General features: G+C 40.3%; 2 protein-coding genes across 2 annotated transcripts in view; one reads left to right on the forward strand and one right to left on the reverse strand.

The window, feature by feature from the left end:
- Positions 1–4,917, reverse strand: part of LOC124605970 (solute carrier family 22 member 13-like) — a 47,297-nt gene extending 42,380 nt beyond the window's left edge. The window contains exon 1 of the mRNA XM_047137934.1: positions 4,706–4,917. Within this exon, the coding sequence (XP_046993890.1) occupies positions 4,706–4,917 (212 nt within the window). The remainder of the gene's footprint in view (positions 1–4,705) is intronic.
- A 7,942-nt stretch (positions 4,918–12,859) lies between these two features.
- The window catches only part of LOC124605971 (solute carrier family 22 member 7-like), a 28,374-nt gene continuing 22,976 nt past the window's right edge, over positions 12,860–18,257 (forward strand). Inside the window, exons 1-2 of the mRNA XM_047137936.1 lie at positions 12,860–12,897; positions 16,585–16,824. Of these exons, the coding sequence (XP_046993892.1) occupies positions 12,860–12,897; positions 16,585–16,824 (278 nt within the window). The remainder of the gene's footprint in view (positions 12,898–16,584; positions 16,825–18,257) is intronic.

Below are 18,257 nucleotides of genomic sequence, written 5' to 3' on the forward strand. Positions count from 1 at the left end.
CAAAAAAGAGATGTCATGAAAAACTTGGTGGACAGAGACAACAAAATCTGCGAGCCGGCTAACTTACGAGATGAACTGAATCACCTACTGTCAGCCTTCATGAAAAATGGATATACCAGCAAGGAAATTGATCGAGCCCTCCATCAAAACAGAAAATAAGCCAGAAGTCCAGAGCAACAACGCTCACCTACTGGAAAAGTTTTCCTACCGTTCATTAATAAGGTCACGGACCGTGTCGGGAAAGTTGTCGCCAACTATGGTATCGAAACAATCTTCAGACCCATCAAGAAGATTAAGGAATAATTAAGAACTGCAAAAGAAGCCCGACATCCCCTAGCAACAGCTGGGGTGTATTAAATTCCATGCAGTTGTGGACAAGTATATATTGGAGCAACGAAAAGAAGTGTAGAACACGAGCTTAGCCGAACATAAAAGAAACTGTCGCTTAGGACACATCGAAAGATCGGCCGTAGCTGAGCATGTTTTCGAGATGGGAATCACAAAATTGAATTTAATGAGACAAGCTTTCTGGCACGAACATCCCATTATCATGAGGGCATGTATAGGGAAGCAATAGAAATTCACAAACACCATAACAATTTTAATAGAAAAGAGAAAGTTTTAAAGTTGGACAAAATACGGATATCGATGTTGTGCCAGCAGAATGACAATCGATTACTCTTAATCGAGAATGATGACGCCTTGCAAAGATAGGCATACCGTCGGCATCACGTGACGAATAGTGGTGCCCTCTATGCGCTCTATAAACACGAGAGTACCTGCAGCCTCAGTGGCAGTAGCAGGATGACCTGAGAATATGTCTCCCGCAGATGGAGACGAAACTTCAGGTGGAAATCTTATACATCGACCACGGCCTCCCAGCCCAGAAGTTTCAACTGAAGACAACACCGGCCGTGAAAGCCTACATTGTATGATATAGCAAGTTGTTACCCAAACATCTCCAACACTTGTGGGAGGTGCTGGTGCACCTCAGAAAGGCAGATCTGACTGCCAAGCCCAAAATGTTTGAATTAGCACGGCGGTGCCAAACCATCAAAGTCTGACTATGTGCAGCGAGAAAATTTACATTGTTGGCAATGTAGACTCTGCAGAGGGTGTCCAGGTAGACGAAACTAGCACCCAAGCCTCTTACAAGTTCCACCTACTGTACCGTAATCAATGGAAGATGGTTAGTCAGTCTCAGACTTGTAAGGTGGCGAAACACAATCCTGATGAGCGCAGGGTGCTGCTGTAGTCTTTCCAGGCTGAGAAACTAACAGAACGTTTGTTCGTCGATTCCATGGGGCCCAGTCAGGTTTATTATTTGAATGCCAGTGTCGTTTCTTCTAAAGAACAAACTCGACGTAAATCCAGCAGCTATGAAACAGCATATGTAGACTGAAGGGGGATCACTGCTGTTGATGGGACTGTGGATTCGCCGTAAAGCGTACCGAAATAGTCTGTGCAGTTGCGAAAACACTGTGTCCCAGATGGCGCAGTGGTTGCCGCACCTCCCTAGTAAGCTTGAGATTCCGGGCTCGAATGCTGGTGAAGTACACATTTTCGTATGTCGCCGCTGACTCCGCTTAATGTCCAGCTGCAGTTGATAGCAGTGATCTCCCTTCAATTTACATACAGGGTGAAAAGTATTTAAACCGACAAACTCTGTGAGGTTGTAGGGGACATAAAAACAAATACATTTCCCTTACGTCATTTTTTTCTATGAGGATTATTTAAACCAGTGAAGGCCGTATTATGCTCTTCAGTTGTTCGAGTGCCGGCCGGAGTGGCCGTGCGGTTCTGGGCGATACAGTCTGGAGCCGAGCGACCGCTACGGTCGCAGGTTCGAATCCTGCCTCGGGCATGGATATGTGTGATGTCCTTAGGTTAGTTAGGTTTATTTTAGTTCTAAGTTCTAGGCGAATGATGAGCTCAGAAGTTAAGTCGCATAGTGCTCAGAGCCATTTGAACCATTTTTTAGTCCTTCGAGAGCAATTGTTACGCCCATTTCGCTTACAGTGTGTCCCCAACCTGGAATCAGTTATTTATCCACCCAGAGCACAGTTTTCGCAGTTTTACTTGGAACGATGTGAAATGCATCCTGCATTTCAATCCTCTGTGTTGTTTACCGATGAAGCAACGTTCGGGCGTGATGGAGTCTTCAACATGCACAATTCACATGTTTGGAGTGAGGATAACCCACATGCCACAGTTACTAGCCCTCATCAAGTGCGTTTCTTCGTTAATGTGTGGGGCGGTGTTGTTGGGACTGTTTAATTGGGCCGTATCTGCTACCGAGGCCATTAAATGGCTGGCACTGTTACAGTTTTCTCGCCACAGCATTGCCAAAATTGCTGGAAGACGTCCCGCTCCCTACAAGACAACGCATGTGGTTCCAAGATGACAGGGTGCCGCCACATTTCAGTCACCGTGTGCGTCGATTCCTGGACCGACGGTTCCCAGAAACGTGGATTCGCAGAGGTTGTCCTGTACCATGGCCTGCTCGATCCCCAGATATGTACACTCTGGACTTTTTTGTGTGGAGAGAGATACACAACCTTGTTTACGCAGCTCCTGTTGCATCAGAACAGGATATGGTTGCTCGGATAGTAGCAGCATCAGGAACAATTCAGGATATTACTGGGGTGTGCCAGTGTCAGACAGAACATGATCTGACTGTGTAACCTTTGTCTACGTGTCAATGGAGGCATTTTTGAAACTCTACTGCAATTGAAATTGGGTTGTGTTAATGTGTTGTCTCTTGGTAATAAGAATATGGGAAAGTGGTTGTTGGTTTAATTAATTTGCCACCAGAGAAATCTTCCTCTACCGGTTTAAACATTTCTCATAGAAAAAAATGACTTTTCACCCTGTATAGTTTTTCAAAGCTGCTGGATTTACGTGCTGTCTGTTCTTTCCAATCAACAGACACTGTGCATTCAAGTCATCACAATCTTTCAGTGTCTGTGATGACGCGTTTCCTACGGAGCTATGTAGGAAGTACCTCTCCGCGCCGAGTGGAATAGTGAAACATGGCAGCATGAAAGTACAAATGAACGTAAATTTGGTTGCTGTAGACGACATGTCCCAATGTACCATCAGCTTTTATCATCACTAATACATCAAATAAGAGAAGGCAGCCATTATTTGTCTACCTCCATCGTGAAACAAATATTCGAGTGGATTGATCAAGATATTATTGGGAGCTGCTTCAATTCTCATTTCCATGAGGTCAAGCGAAAAATGTGTGTGCGTATACGAAGAAGCACACATGTTTGAATACAAATGACTCTACGGCAAGTTTCTCAAAATCTTCCGTAGATAGGTTGGATTTTGCTTCATAGAACTGTTAATCGAATAAAGTGTGAGGACGACACGTATCGAAATAGCTTCGTTAGCTGAAGAACAAACCTACCCTGATTTAAACGTCAAGAATCAGGCAGAGGGAAGCGAGCAGAGTGTGAGAGCACATCAGATTTCCAATATCAGACCCATTCAAAGATAATCCCTGTAATCGACATAAAAATTCCGCATGACTCGTGATGTGACGCCACATCGAACTAGTAGTGGGCTCAACCTAGTAGCATCGCGTTTTGATACATGTCAGAGCCCCAAACTCATTGGCAATAAACCGAAGATGAACACCTTCCCTGTGGATCTTCGGAAGGACCCTCAATCTAGGTGGGATAGGACAGAAACAATTATGGAACTCCATAGACTCTGGTGAAAAGCAACTTTTCTTCAGTAGGATGTTAGTCTCCTTTCAGTGGAGTCAACACTGGGTTTGCGATACGTTGGATCGGATAGGAAAGCTCCACATTTTGAATGTAATCTTCTTGTCAATGCATAACGCGGTTCTCATCCCTTATGGCAGTTCAGGAGGTAGCTTAAAAATGTCCTGTTTCACATAAAATTATAAGACCGAGAGGTATCTTGAGTTCCTTTGGAAAATTTAGCCTTTGCCTGACAGGGATGAAGCTGCGTCGTCCAACATGTCCGTGAGACTGATCACGAAACATCGGTATGTAATATTGTACTTCGAGGCACGGAAACGTTCAAACTTAGCTGAATGTCTGGGAGTTAGAGCACGGTATTCCCAGTCAGAATGCGACCGAGAAGCACTATCCAAGAAATCCCAAGAAAATGGCAAATTTTTCAAAGGAATCAGAAAACGAACGTGAAATAATTCCTTGGAAACAAATCTAACTGTCGGAGCCTGCAATAAATCCTGTCATGAACAACAGATAATCCAGCGCAGTTATTGAGACGTTTAGCGACAGCAGAATTAATATGAGGCACAATTTTCGAAAACGGTTGAGCAACATTGTGGTCTCAACATCGTATCAGAAACGAAAACGCTCGTGGCATTTTCTCTCTTGTACCACGAAGTTTAACTTCCAGATGTGTAACTTTTCTCTCGGCTTATAAAATGTGCATATAACTTGCAGGACTTTGGTTGTTCATGCACCGGTATCTGCGGAATGTCCGAATTAAATTTTTTAATACACTAAACTTCTATGTAGTAGCTAAAATTAGACTTATCCATCTAAAATAGCCTAGGCGCATATACAGAAGCATAAACTCACTAATATCTCATTATCTAGTGCGCGATCTCTTCTGATATATTTGGGCTTGGTAAGTCACTAAGAATAAAAGGAAGAATATGGTTGCAGTATTACGCTAAGCACAATGGGCGAATACTTACCTGTCGCCTATATACCCAAAGAGCAGTCCCAGAGCCACTCCGATATTCTGTGCGTAGAACAAGACGTCATTTGTTACGTGCCTGTTGTCACAAACCCAGCTCATCTGCGAAGGGACCGTCAGCGAGAACCACGTATCGTCATAGTCCCAGCCGTGCTGACACTGGACGGGGTTTTTACTGCTCGAGTGAAAGTCATCACTCTGGTTGTACATCTGGCACTTGCTGAAAGAATCTTCTTCCCTGAGTCAGACGCGAAGCGTTTGTATCAAATGTCGTACAAGACTTTTAAATAACAATATTACAAGTAAAGGTCGGTTACTTTTTTGCATAATGGTAGCAAAAATAGGTAAAAAGAAATTCTAACCAATGATGGCGAAGGCATAATTTTTCTGGATCAGTATTTCTTTGAAATAAAGCATTATTAATTTATAACTATGGACGAAGTGATAATATCTACGTAAGATACTGCGTCCCTTGAGCAGGTAAACATAAGTACATAAAACTACCCATAACGAATTAAGGCCTACTCAGACATATTGTGATTGTGATGCTGTTCAGAGAGTTACAGAAATAATGTACACAGAATTCCATAAAACATGTTTAATATTGCATTATACATGCCACAGTTACTTCACATACACTGACTTAAGCTCTGTTTACTTTCACTACAACCATACATAAAGAAAACTCTAAATTCATGAGTATTATTTTTCAGCTGGTTAGAGCAACATTTGTCGGTGACTGACACAGCCGTAGTCACAGAACAAGTCAAAGTGTTAGACAGTTCAACAATTCACGAAGGCCACTTTCCACTCGTTCAGAGCTACCCCTTGAAGAAACTTACGCCGGAACACGTCTGTTAAATTTCTACGGCTGCGTTTGAACATCGCAAATGAATTGAGCTAAAATCGTTTTTCACACAACGAAAAATTTGTTGAAAGCTGATACATTGCGTTTTTTTGTCTGTTCTGCTGCAGTTTCCATCTGACTTGTAATGACTTACCTATAAACAGTGAAAACTACCGTAATATATCATAATACCTGTGACGTTGGGAAATGTGCGGTACCATTAAACAGAGTATGAGAATTTACTATGGCCTTTTACAAACAGTGTGCTCACATGAACGCATGGTTTCAGGAAATAGGAAAAAAGTTTCAGAAAACTGTCTTAAAAGCACAGTATGTGTTAGTAAAACGATAATTAGGAAAATCCCTCCATTTATGGAATAAGGAGAACTACATTAAACTCATTAATAAATATAAAGATTCAAAGCAAGTACAAAAGAAATAGGTTGCTTTGTAGGATACATTACATATGGATGTCAAAAAACCCAGCTGATTTGTAGCTGTGAGACTGGTCCTTAGTGTACTGTGTGGTCATGGATGGCTATAGAATCTATTGATATTCTAGTCCGCATTTATGCACTACTCATACCATTGAACTGACAACCAAATTCCATATTAAATGCGAACGCCAAGTAAAAGTTGAAGTTCTACGATCCATATACACAACATTGAAAATTTATTTTATCCTACATGACTCCGTGAGATATTGTTATCCCTAAATTAATAGCATGTATTGACATCACCAACAGGCGTGCCTCAACATGATGCGAAATCATCTGCCGACCTTATAAATGAGGGGAACAAAGGCAAGACAGAGGACTTGCTCGGCGATAGCACCCTAAGTTCATAACGAATCCTTGTAGATAGCTTTGCATTGGCTGCTGCAAGTCAATGAGCCTCGAATAAAACGTATCGCGCCATTCGACAGGCCAGAGAATTTCTCAAGAGAGCGCATCATCGATACCAACGTGTCAACGTTTGTGAACTTGCGGATAAGAAGAGGTAGCACCATGTTAACGTATCGATGGAAAGTCTCGAGGTGAAAAGCAGACGCATTTCAGTATGCGTGTATTGCATTTTGAGCTGATATACAATCATGAGTTAAGCTAACGAAAGAAATTAATCGAACAGGGATTTTAACAGTATCTATACGATTCAAAATTTCACCTTCCGCATTTCTACATATAATAGGTCTAAAGGTTGAACATCTCATCTCAAAGATACTTACTCAGATTACCGTGGAAAGCACTGAGTGTTTGTTGAAAGGGTCATCCTGCATTTTTCTGCACTTTTTCGGAGAAGCAATGGAAAACTTGAATCTGAATGTCTGTACAAGATCTCTATTCCGCGTCTGCCGGATGTGTGTCTAGCAGGTTAACAACTGTACCGTCTATCAAGAGGTTCGTTCGGAAACAACAAAATCTTCGTACAGACAGTACTGCCAATCTGTGGTTATTAACTACATGATTCTCACAGACCATTATTCAAGCAATGCTACTGAAATACTGCACCTCAGTATTGTATGGTGGATCCAACAATTGGGCCCACTGTTGTGTGAAGATCGCATAACAACACTCCACGTAATGCACTACCCTTTGGTCAAACGGATAAGTGTCTTGAGACACGTAGTACGAATTACATAAAAAAGATATACATTTATCAGTTGCTAAACGTTTATTTTTATGTAAGTCTTACCTAGGGATTGTGAAATTCTTCCACTCCGTCAGCGAAATGTTGCTATTTTCTCTCCCAGGAACATGGCACCAGTGATCAGGAGTCTGCATTGCGAGATAGAAAACATATACACTTATTAAGTTGATACACTGGCCGACGAAATTGAAGACGATGTTGAGCTTCGCCTGAAATTTTCCTCTCGAGCCAATGGAATCGAGTACTTCTTCAAACGCTAGTAAGACCGCTGTTCACTGAAATCTCGCAGTTTCCCTGGAAGCAAATGTCACGCTTATAGATAGTAACTGTTTTGACCTGGTTTATTGTATTTGAGTAAGAATTATATACAGAATCTCATGATTAACATTCAGAACATCAGAAGAAAGGAGTTGAGAAGATGCTCTACTGACCCCACCTAGAGTCAGAGGGAAGTGAGGTTGCTTTAATCGATTTATCAGCAACGATTTTTCCTAAATTCATTTCCTAATTTGAAATGAAATTTTCCTTCGACATAACAAATAACCGGATAATATTGGGATAAAAGTGAGTTCCCTCTTCATCCTGTGCCTTTAGTCCCACAGTTCACTCAAGTATTGAGAAATCTTTGTTCAAACGCGCTTCAGTAAAAGAGAAAAAATCTATAGCTTCACCGAGAGGGGCTGCCAAGAAATATTTATTTATTACAGCCTGTTTCAATCCTCGGGTATCTTGTATTCAAAGGGAGAGGACATTTGAAGTGCATTACATACTTAATTATCATTTACACGCTGTTTGTTCAACATCTTCACAGCAGCTCACATAATGCCACATAATCACAGCTTATATGGTGCTATTGAGCATGTGGCGTCAACTGGCATAAACTACATCATGATACACTGAAAATGTTCTTTCTGGTACTTTCCTTTCAATTAAACTCAAAAGTGTTGTGTGCCTCTAAGATCTCTATACTATCAAAACGCTGTGGATACAATGCTTAAGGTTTAGTATTTACCATCTGCAACTATATTTCTACTTGTTGAAAAACTTTGCAACCACGTGTACAAAAGAAATGATATTGTTTTACCGGTTTCAGACTCCTAGCGCCCTACTTCAGATGGCTGTACAGAAAAATAAACCACAAATAAGTAGTTAGTTAAGAATATCGGGATTTAAAAACAGTAAGTTAAAAAATTTAAATACAGGAAGTTCCCTATTACAATTTTCGCATCATTTGCGAGCGGAAAAAGTAAGATGTATATGGTCCTAGAAAATACACAAATATTACATAATACAATAATGAATCCACTAACGCAAAAAGGGCTCGGAAGGTCTTTCATATGCTTCATAGTGCCTGTACAGCAATAGTATAAGGAGATATTTTGACACTGGTCTTAGGGTGGGGTCAAAAGTAAGATAAAGTAATAAAGCAAAACTTTACGCAACCTTAGTTCCTTGAGACATCAACGAAACTGTAGGTGCCCATAATCAGCGTAATAGGTAATATATAGAACTCTTACGATAAATACAATAATAAAAACTACAAGTGACGGTAGGGATGCGAAATTGGGGAACAAATCTCCGAAATAGGTGTAGTGAGTTCAGTAGCGTGCAAGCAGGGAACCTCTCGGTGAAAATAAACTGCGAAACCTTTGTAAACGAATAAAACAAATTGCGAAATCTTTATTAAGGAACAAAATTTCTTTTGTGCTTATTATTTCAACAAATACTTAAGGTGTAAATTATTTCATATAGACGAAATTACATCAACATAAGTCAGTACATTTTCCAATTCGTTGATATGAACGAATGTCGTTTAATACACGTAATATGCTACCGCTTATATGTATTCGTGACTGTCACATATCGTCCTAGTTACCTATGGTATACTGCTTATACAAGAAAGGTTATATGCTGAAGAAGACGTAGCGTTACTTTGGTTCGACTTGTAAATATAAATGAGCTTCGTAGTCGTCAGAATGCAGAAAGCCTCAACTCAAAGTGTGGGATTCAGGCTGCATGTATACCACGACGACTGACTGTGTTTGTTACACTTTATATCATGTAATTTAATTATTTTATTAACTGATAATAGGTAACACTTTACAAATAAGTATTATTTATGTATGTCGTCATAGTTATGAATACAGTTATTACGATAAATTTATATGTCGTATTCGAGTTTACAGTTACGTATAATAGATTTTAAGCAGTTTGGCGCTGTAGTTTTAAGTAACTTGGGTGGGAATGTGACATTTTAATATGTTTTCGTCGGCATATACACCAGAGAGCGTTGTTCATACTCAACCACTGCTTTTGGATAAGGAAAGTGAAAGAATTCTGTGAATACGTTGCTTTACATACAATTGCTACATTAAATTTCCTGGCAGATTAAAACTATGTGCCGGACCAAGACTCGAGCTAGGGACCTTTGCCTTTCGCGAGAAAGTGATCTACTATCTGAGGTAGCCAATCACGAATCACGAGCCGTCCTCACAGCTTTAATTTCGGCAGTACCTCCTCTCCTACCTTCCATTCTTCACAGAAGCTTTTCTGCAGATGGGTAGCTTAGATGGTAGAGCAGTTGCCTGCGAAAAGGAAAAGGTCCCGAGTTCGAGTCTCTATCCGGCAAACACTTCTAATCTGCCAGGAAGCTTCATATCAGTGCACACTACTCTGTAGAATAAAATTCGTTCTGGAAACTTGGTATATTTTTTTTTACTTCGGGATCATGTGGTAGTAAGACACGTCTAAAAAGAATGTATTCTTTCTAACAGTATACATTATGTATTCTTTCTAACATTATACATTTTACGATGCTCATGCAACTAATCAGTATGTGAGCCAATTTCGAAAATGTAAATGGGAAGGCATAAAGTAACTTTCCTAGATTAACTACAAAAAACTTTGTTGTTTTTTATATGTTGGCAGACCTCCTCTACGTGGTCGCACTTCTGCCATTTGCTTCTGAAAAAAGCTTCTTTTCCCATTACCTGTTAAGTTCCGTGACGAGTGATCATCTCCAAATGGAGAGAAAAACAGTTTCTGCAATACCTAGAGAAAAACGTTCTTATCATTAGCTCGCAGTTAACTACAAACTCGTTTGCGTATTATCTCGTATTCGAAAACTTTTCGGTCGTTTGAACCATATACGAATCCTAGGAGCTTATATATTATCCTGAACACACTGTATATCTAATGGAGCGCTATCGTCGACTGTGGCAACTTTCAACGTATATGGAACAAGGGCTTTGTGATTCTACATGCGCCATCGAAAATGCCGCAGTTCACGCTCGTGAGAAATATGTGATTTTAGGGTCTTAAATAACGGCCACTTACCTTCATTTGTGGACTGACACACGTGCAGTGATATTAATAACTGTTACATGGTCGCCTAGAAGTTTGCTTTCTGCCCTACTTGCGGAAGAAAAGTTACTGCAATTTGTGTAGTTGCTAACATTTGAATTGCGGTAATGGCGAGTGTAATGAACAATATGCTAGAAAACCGTAATCGGGTGAGAGCGGGGTATGGGGTGAGGGTTCGGGGAACTTAAGTCACATTTTTACATTCTTATGGACTATTTCGAAAACCACTGTTTCGAAACTCATTAGAGAACACGAACTGCTTCATGGTTTTCGAAAGGTGGAAGCCATTGTTATCCGTTCAACAAGTAACATACACGAGTACTAATCGTGTAAACGCTACCATTTCCTCGAATGCTTCACAGCCTAAACGTAAAAAGCGACTACGAGCTGCCTCGCTGCCAAAGCCAGTCTGGACACTAGACCATGAGCACGGCTGGAATTTGCAGGCTAACGTTCGTATCCCAGCCCCGTGGGATTGCTGGCCACTGCTCAACGTAATTAATTTGACGAAACCCGGTCGAGAGCAGATGTACAGTTCTATAAGCGTTAACTGCGGCGACTCATTCCTGCTGTAACCACGCATGAAACATGACTTTTTTGCCTTCTAGCTGAGCTATTAATCGTGTCTGCCACATGTTCAACTAAGAATTTCCGTTCACGTACCCTTCAAAAGACGTATGGTCCCAACCGGATTTCTGGTACGATGCGCATGCATATCATAACAAGAGACCAGTTCCTTCCCAGCTATTGCACATAATGTGTATTTTCCACGTAAAACTGCAGAGTACAGTACATTCATGTGATTAAATCACGGCATTTCGAAACTGTGTCAACAAAGCAGACAGGTTTTCACACACTGCTACACATCATCAATTTATTCACAAACATCGATTTAAATCCTTTAACTATCCATTTTTTTAAAGTGTGGGCTTGCGTTGTTGATCGCTTTCCTTGACGTTCAGTTGGATATTTGTATGTAAAAGTCGCTGGGGACTTCTCAGTTGGTTGAGCAATGACAGCACTCAATTTCCCTAGTGTTTTTTATTATCCAGGACTTGGTCTTTGTGTGATACTGCCTAAAATAAAAGCGGTATTCAGAAGATCAAGCAAAACTTCTTTATAATGAGGGGTCTTGCAAAAGTGATCTCGAAATGCACACGTTATCTCGCTCATTGTTTGCAGTATCTGTAAACATCTGAGCAGCGACATACACGCCACTAATCTGTCCACAAATATCTATGTCCGTTCACAGTACCAATCTCTTGAATTTTAAACAATACAATACTAAAACACCGGAAAATTATACTAAAAACGGTTTTCGTCAGCTAAGAAACAAGAACATCAAAAAACAACTATTTATTTCCAAATTGGACAAAAATAAATGTACAGATTTTCGAGATAACGAGTTATTAGAAAGAATACTTAATTTTTTTTATTGAGGTAAACTTACACCACGTAGAAAGATCTGGAGACCATTATAAGAAAGTAACCCCCACTTAGTTTCTTGGTTCTTATAGAGGAGCCCTGTACCACATAGTGCACATTGTCCAGACCTCTGTTTACTGAACGTTGATTTTTCTGGGAAGTTTCCACCAAAGTAGGTGGCTCTTTACCTAGTGAGATAATTCCTGTTGCAAAACGTTTGTATGTAAATTCGATCAAATTTTCTTGCGCTGATACAAGCTTCATCATATACATAATTAGAGTTACTGCGGCGATAAACAGCTCACCTTCGTCAGCCTGTTGCGAACTATAAGCAGTGGCATCATTCCGGTCCAGGAACCGTTGTAGAAATTTGTAAGCATGTTAGTTGGCATCGACGATGCAGTTTCAACTGCCAATATTGCCCTGCTCACCACCTAACTAATGTCTCATGTCTGCAGCTTGGGCTTGTGCTGCTCGAAGCACGTTCCATCCTTCGTGCTAAATTCCCCTCTGACAATAGACTTCTCGTGTTGCAACCATAATAATCAAATCATTATATTTGTTAGTTGCTATGTCTACGAACATTTTTGGTTAAGAATATTAATCATGTGGTTCAATTTAATTTCTGCTTTGTTTCACAGATGGAAGTGACGGGACGCTAGCATTTATTGGAACTTTTCGCACCCGATAATGACCGTTTTGACACATGTACCTGGTTTCGGTTTCGGACCAGCCATTAAGATTATCACCAGAGACCGGGATTTTGTAACAAACCATGTGTCAGACCTTCAGTGCATATTTCACGCTCATATGCACGAGACTGTAACGCTAAAGACCCAGTTAACGTCCACTAAAGAAAAGAAAGAAAACATGCGAGGCTCGGCGGGTATAGCTCAGACACATAAGAGGTAAGCTCTTCCTATGAACTTCCCGACGCAATAGAAGATAAAACGAAGCTAAGCGTAGGGCGTAAGAGGAACGAAGCGACTTCTGGCCTACTAGTTCGAAGGAGTGACCACAAATAAGTACTCTTATGGACGACATTCGGCCATTTCATCTCTGAGCTACGAACATAATTCAATTGTAGCGAATTCGATCACTCGAAAATCATTACATCATAGCACTCAAGAAGTCAGGAAAAGTCCTCATGGAAATTGCTAGCATGTGAGCAACGCCTTCGAGAATGGATAATTCCGAATGGAACACTTGCCGACGTACAGGTGAACATATCATCAGGCCGACGGGCGTATATATAAGGGGCATATATATACGTTTTTCTAAATTGGGCAAGTCTTACACTGTCTGATGATAAACCTTGGGCTTTCTGCCTGTTGAAAATTGATTGTATTGTTTTAAAGTATCGGCCTTCAGTTGTTTTAAGTTTTAAGGATCCTACTTATCAAGTAATACCTTTTGGAAGATAAAGCTGTGGGCCTTCTCCCTGTTGAAAGTTTATTGTCGTGTATTGTTTTTAAAAGCATCGGCTATCACCCGCTTTAAGTTTTAAAGTTCTTACTTATCAAGTATTACCTTTTGGAAGATAAAGCTGTGGGCTTTATGCCTGTTGAAATTTTGTTATAGTTGTTTTGCTTTTTAAAAGCATGGGCCATCAGCCGCTTTATGTTTCCGGGTTCTTACTTATCAAGTATTACATTCATTCAAGATAGAGCTGTGGGCCTTCTGCCTGTTGAGAATGTATCGTCGTTGTATTGTTTTTAAAATGATGGGCCTTCAGATGCTTTAAAGTTTTGGATTCTTACTTATCAAGTCTTACACCACTTGTGCTTAAATACTATTTCAGGTTAAAAGCTTTGGATCGTCTGCATAGGAAAATTGGTTGCAGTTTTTTTTCTTTCCTTCTTCTTTTTTTTCTTTTTTTTTTAACACTTCCCTCTGACTCTAGGTGGGGTCAGTAGAGCATCTTCTCAACTCCTTTCTTCTGATGTTCTGAATGTTAATCATGAGATTCTGTATATAATTCTTACTCAAATACAATAAACCAGGTCAAAACAGTTACTTTCTATAAGCGTGACATTTGCTTCCAGGGAAACTGCGAGATTTCAGTGAACAGCGGTCTTACTAGCGTTTGAAGAAGTACTCGATTCCATTGGCTCGAGAGGAAAATTTCAGGCGAAGCTCAACATCGTCTTCAATTTCGTCGGCCAGTGTATCAACTTAATAAGTGTATATGTTTTCTATCTCGCAATGCAGACTCCTGATCACTGGTGCCATGTTCCTGGGAGAGAAAATAGCAACATTTCGCTGACGGAGTGGAAGAATTTCACAATCCCTATGTAAGACTTACATAAAAATAAACGTTTAGCAACTGATAAATGTATATCTTTTTTATGTAATTCGTACTACGTGTCTCAAGACACTTATCCGTTTGACCAAAGGGTAGTGCATTACGTGGAGTGTTGTTATGCGATCTTCACACAACAGTGGGCCCAATTGTTGGATCCACCATACAATACTGAGGTGCAGTATTTCAGTAGCATTGCTTGAATAATGGTCTGTGAGAATCATGTAGTTAATAACCACAGATTGGCAGTACTGTCTGTACGAAGATTTTGTTGTTTCCGAACGAACCTCTTGATAGACGGTACAGTTGTTAACCTGCTAGACACACATCCGGCAGACGCGGAATAGAGATCTTGTACAGACATTCAGATTCAAGTTTTCCATTGCTTCTCCGAAAAAGTGCAGAAAAATGCAGGATGACCCTTTCAACAAACACTCAGTGCTTTCCACGGTAATCTGAGTAAGTATCTTTGAGATGAGATGTTCAACCTTTAGACCTATTATATGTAGAAATGCGGAAGGTGAAATTTTGAATCGTATAGATACTGTTAAAATCCCTGTTCGATTAATTTCTTTCGTTAGCTTAACTCATGATTGTATATCAGCTCAAAATGCAATACACGCATACTGAAATGCGTCTGCTTTTCACCTCGAGACTTTCCATCGATACGTTAACATGGTGCTACCTCTTCTTATCCGCAAGTTCACAAACGTTGACACGTTGGTATCGATGATGCGCTCTCTTGAGAAATTCTCTGGCCTGTCGAATGGCGCGATACGTTTTATTCGAGGCTCATTGACTTGCAGCAGCCAATGCAAAGCTATCTACAAGGATTCGTTATGAACTTAGGGTGCTATCGCCGAGCAAGTCCTCTGTCTTGCCTTTGTTCCCCTCATTTATGAGGTCGGCAGATGATTTCGCATCATGTTGAGGCACGCCTGTTGGTGATGTCAATACATGCTATTAATTTAGGGATAACAATATCTCACGGAGTCATGTAGGATAAAATAAATTTTCAATGTTGTGTATATGGATCGTAGAACTCCAACTTTTACTTGGCGTTCCCATTTAATATGGAATTTGGTTGTCAGTTCAATGGTATGAGTAGTGCATAAATGCGGACTAGAATATCAATAGATTCTATAGCCATCCATGACCACACAGTACACTAAGGACCAGTCTCACAGCTAACAATCAGCTGGGTTTTTTGACATCCATATGTAATGTATCCTACAAAGCAACCTATTTCTTTTGTACTTGCTTTGAATCTTTATATTTATTAATGAGTTTAATGTAGTTCTCCTTATTCCATAAATGGAGGGATTTTCCTAATTATCGTTTTACTAACACATACTGTGCTTTTAAGACAGTTTTCTGAAACTTTTTTCCTATTTCCTGAAACCATGCGTTCATGTGAGCACACTGTTTGTAAAAGGCCATAGTAAATTCTCATACTCTGTTTAATGGTACCGCACATTTCCCAACGTCACAGGTATTATGATATATTACGGTAGTTTTCACTGTTTATAGGTAAGTCATTACAAGTCAGATGGAAACTGCAGCAGAACAGACAAAAAAACGCAATGTATCAGCTTTCAACAAATTTTTCGTTGTGTGAAAAACGATTTTAGCTCAATTCATTTGCGATGTTCAAACGCAGCCGTAGAAATTTAATAGACGTGTTCCGGCGTAAGTTTCTTCAAGGGGTAGCTCTGAACGAGTGGAAAGTGGCCTTCGTGAATTGTTGAACTGTCTAACACTTTGACTTGTTCTGTGACTACGGCTGTGTCAGTCACCGACAAATGTTGCTCTAACCAGCTGAAAAATAATACTCATGAATTTAGAGTTTTCTTTATGTATGGTTGTAGTGAAAGTAAACAGAGCTTAAGTCAGTGTATGTGAAGTAACTGTGGCATGTATAATGCAATATTAAACATATTTTATGGAATTCTGTGTACATTATTTCTGTAACTCTCTGAACAGCATCACAATCACAATATGTCTGAGTAGGCCTTAACTCGTTATGGGTAGTTTTATGTACTTATGTTTACCTGCTCAAGGGACGCAGTATCTTACGTAGATATTATCACTTCGTCCATAGTTATAAATTAATAATGCTTTATTTCAAAGAAATACTGATCCAGAAAAATTATGCCTTCGCCATCATTGGTTAGAATTTCTTTTTACCTATTTTTGCTACCATTATGCAAAAAAGTAACCGACCTTTACTTGTAATATTGTTATTTAAAAGTCTTGTACGACATTTGATACAAACGCTTCGCGTCTGACGCAGGGAAGAAGATTCTTTCAGCAAGTGCCAGATGTACAACCAGAGTGATGACTTTCACTCGAGCAGTAAAAACCCCGTCCAGTGTCAGCACGGCTGGGACTATGACGATACGTGGTTCTCGCTGACGGTCCCTTCGCAGATGAGCTGGGTTTGTGACAACAGGCACGTAACAAATGACGTCTTGTTCTACGCACAGAATATCGGAGTGGCTCTGGGACTGCTCTTTGGGTATATAGGCGACAGGTAAGTATTCGCCCATTGTGCTTAGCGTAATACTGCAACCATATTCTTCCTTTTATTCTTAGTGACTTACCAAGCCCAAATATATCAGAAGAGATCGCGTACTAGATAATGAGATATTAGTGAGTTTATGCTTCTGTATCTGCGCCTAGGCTATTTTAGATGGATAAGTCTAATTTTAGCTACTACATAGAAGTTTAGTGTATTAAAAAATTTAATTCGGACATTCCGCAGATACCGGTGCATGAACAACCAAAGTCCTGCAAGTTATATGCACATTTTATAAGCCGAGAGAAAAGTTACACATCTGGAAGTTAAACTTCGTGGTACAAGAGAGAAAATGCCACGAGCGTTTTCGTTTCTGATACGATGTTGAGACCACAATGTTGCTCAACCGTTTTCGAAAATTGTGCCTCATATTAATTCTGCTGTCGCTAAACGTCTCAATAACTGCGCTGGATTATCTGTTGTTCATGACAGGATTTATTACAGGCTCCGACAGTTAGATTTGTTTCCAAGGAATTATTTCACGTTCGTTTTCTGATTCCTTTGAAAAATTTGCCATTTTCTTGGGATTTCTTGGATAGTGCTTCTCGGTCGCATTCTGACTGGGAATACCGTGCTCTAACTCCCAGACATTCAGCTAAGTTTGAACGTTTCCGTGCCTCGAAGTACAATATTACATACCGATGTTTCGTGATCAGTCTCACGGACATGTTGGACGACGCAGCTTCATCCCTGTCAGGCAAAGGCTAAATTTTCCAAAGGAACTCAAGATACCTCTCGGTCTTATAATTTTATGTGAAACAGGACATTTTTAAGCTACCTCCTGAACTGCCATAAGGGATGAGAACCGCGTTATGCATTGACAAGAAGATTACATTCAAAATGTGGAGCTTTCCTATCCGATCCAACGTATCGCAAACCCAGTGTTGACTCCACTGAAAGGAGACTAACATCCTACTGAAGAAAAGTTGCTTTTCACCAGAGTCTATGGAGTTCCATAATTGTTTCTGTCCTATCCCACCTAGATTGAGGGTCCTTCCGAAGATCCACAGGGAAGGGGTTCATCTTCGGTTTATTGCCAATGAGTTTGGGGCTCTGACATGTATCAAAACGCGATGCTACTAGGTTGAGCCCACTACTAGTTCGATGTGGCGTCACATCACGAGTCATGCGGAATTTTTATGTCGATTACAGGGATTATCTTTGAATGGGTCTGATATTGGAAATCTGATGTGCTCTCACACTCTGCTCGCTTCCCTCTGCCTGATTCTTGACGTTTAAATCAGGGTAGGTTTGTTCTTCAGCTAACGAAGCTATTTCGATACGTGTCGTCCTCACACTTTATTCGATTAACAGTTCTATGAAGCAAAATCCAACCTATCTACGGAAGATTTTGAGAAACTTGCCGTAGAGTCATTTGTATTCAAACA

The sequence above is a fragment of the Schistocerca americana genome, chromosome 3 (genome assembly GCF_021461395.2).
Source record: "Schistocerca americana isolate TAMUIC-IGC-003095 chromosome 3, iqSchAmer2.1, whole genome shotgun sequence".
Taxonomy (NCBI): Eukaryota; Metazoa; Arthropoda; class Insecta; order Orthoptera; family Acrididae; genus Schistocerca; species Schistocerca americana.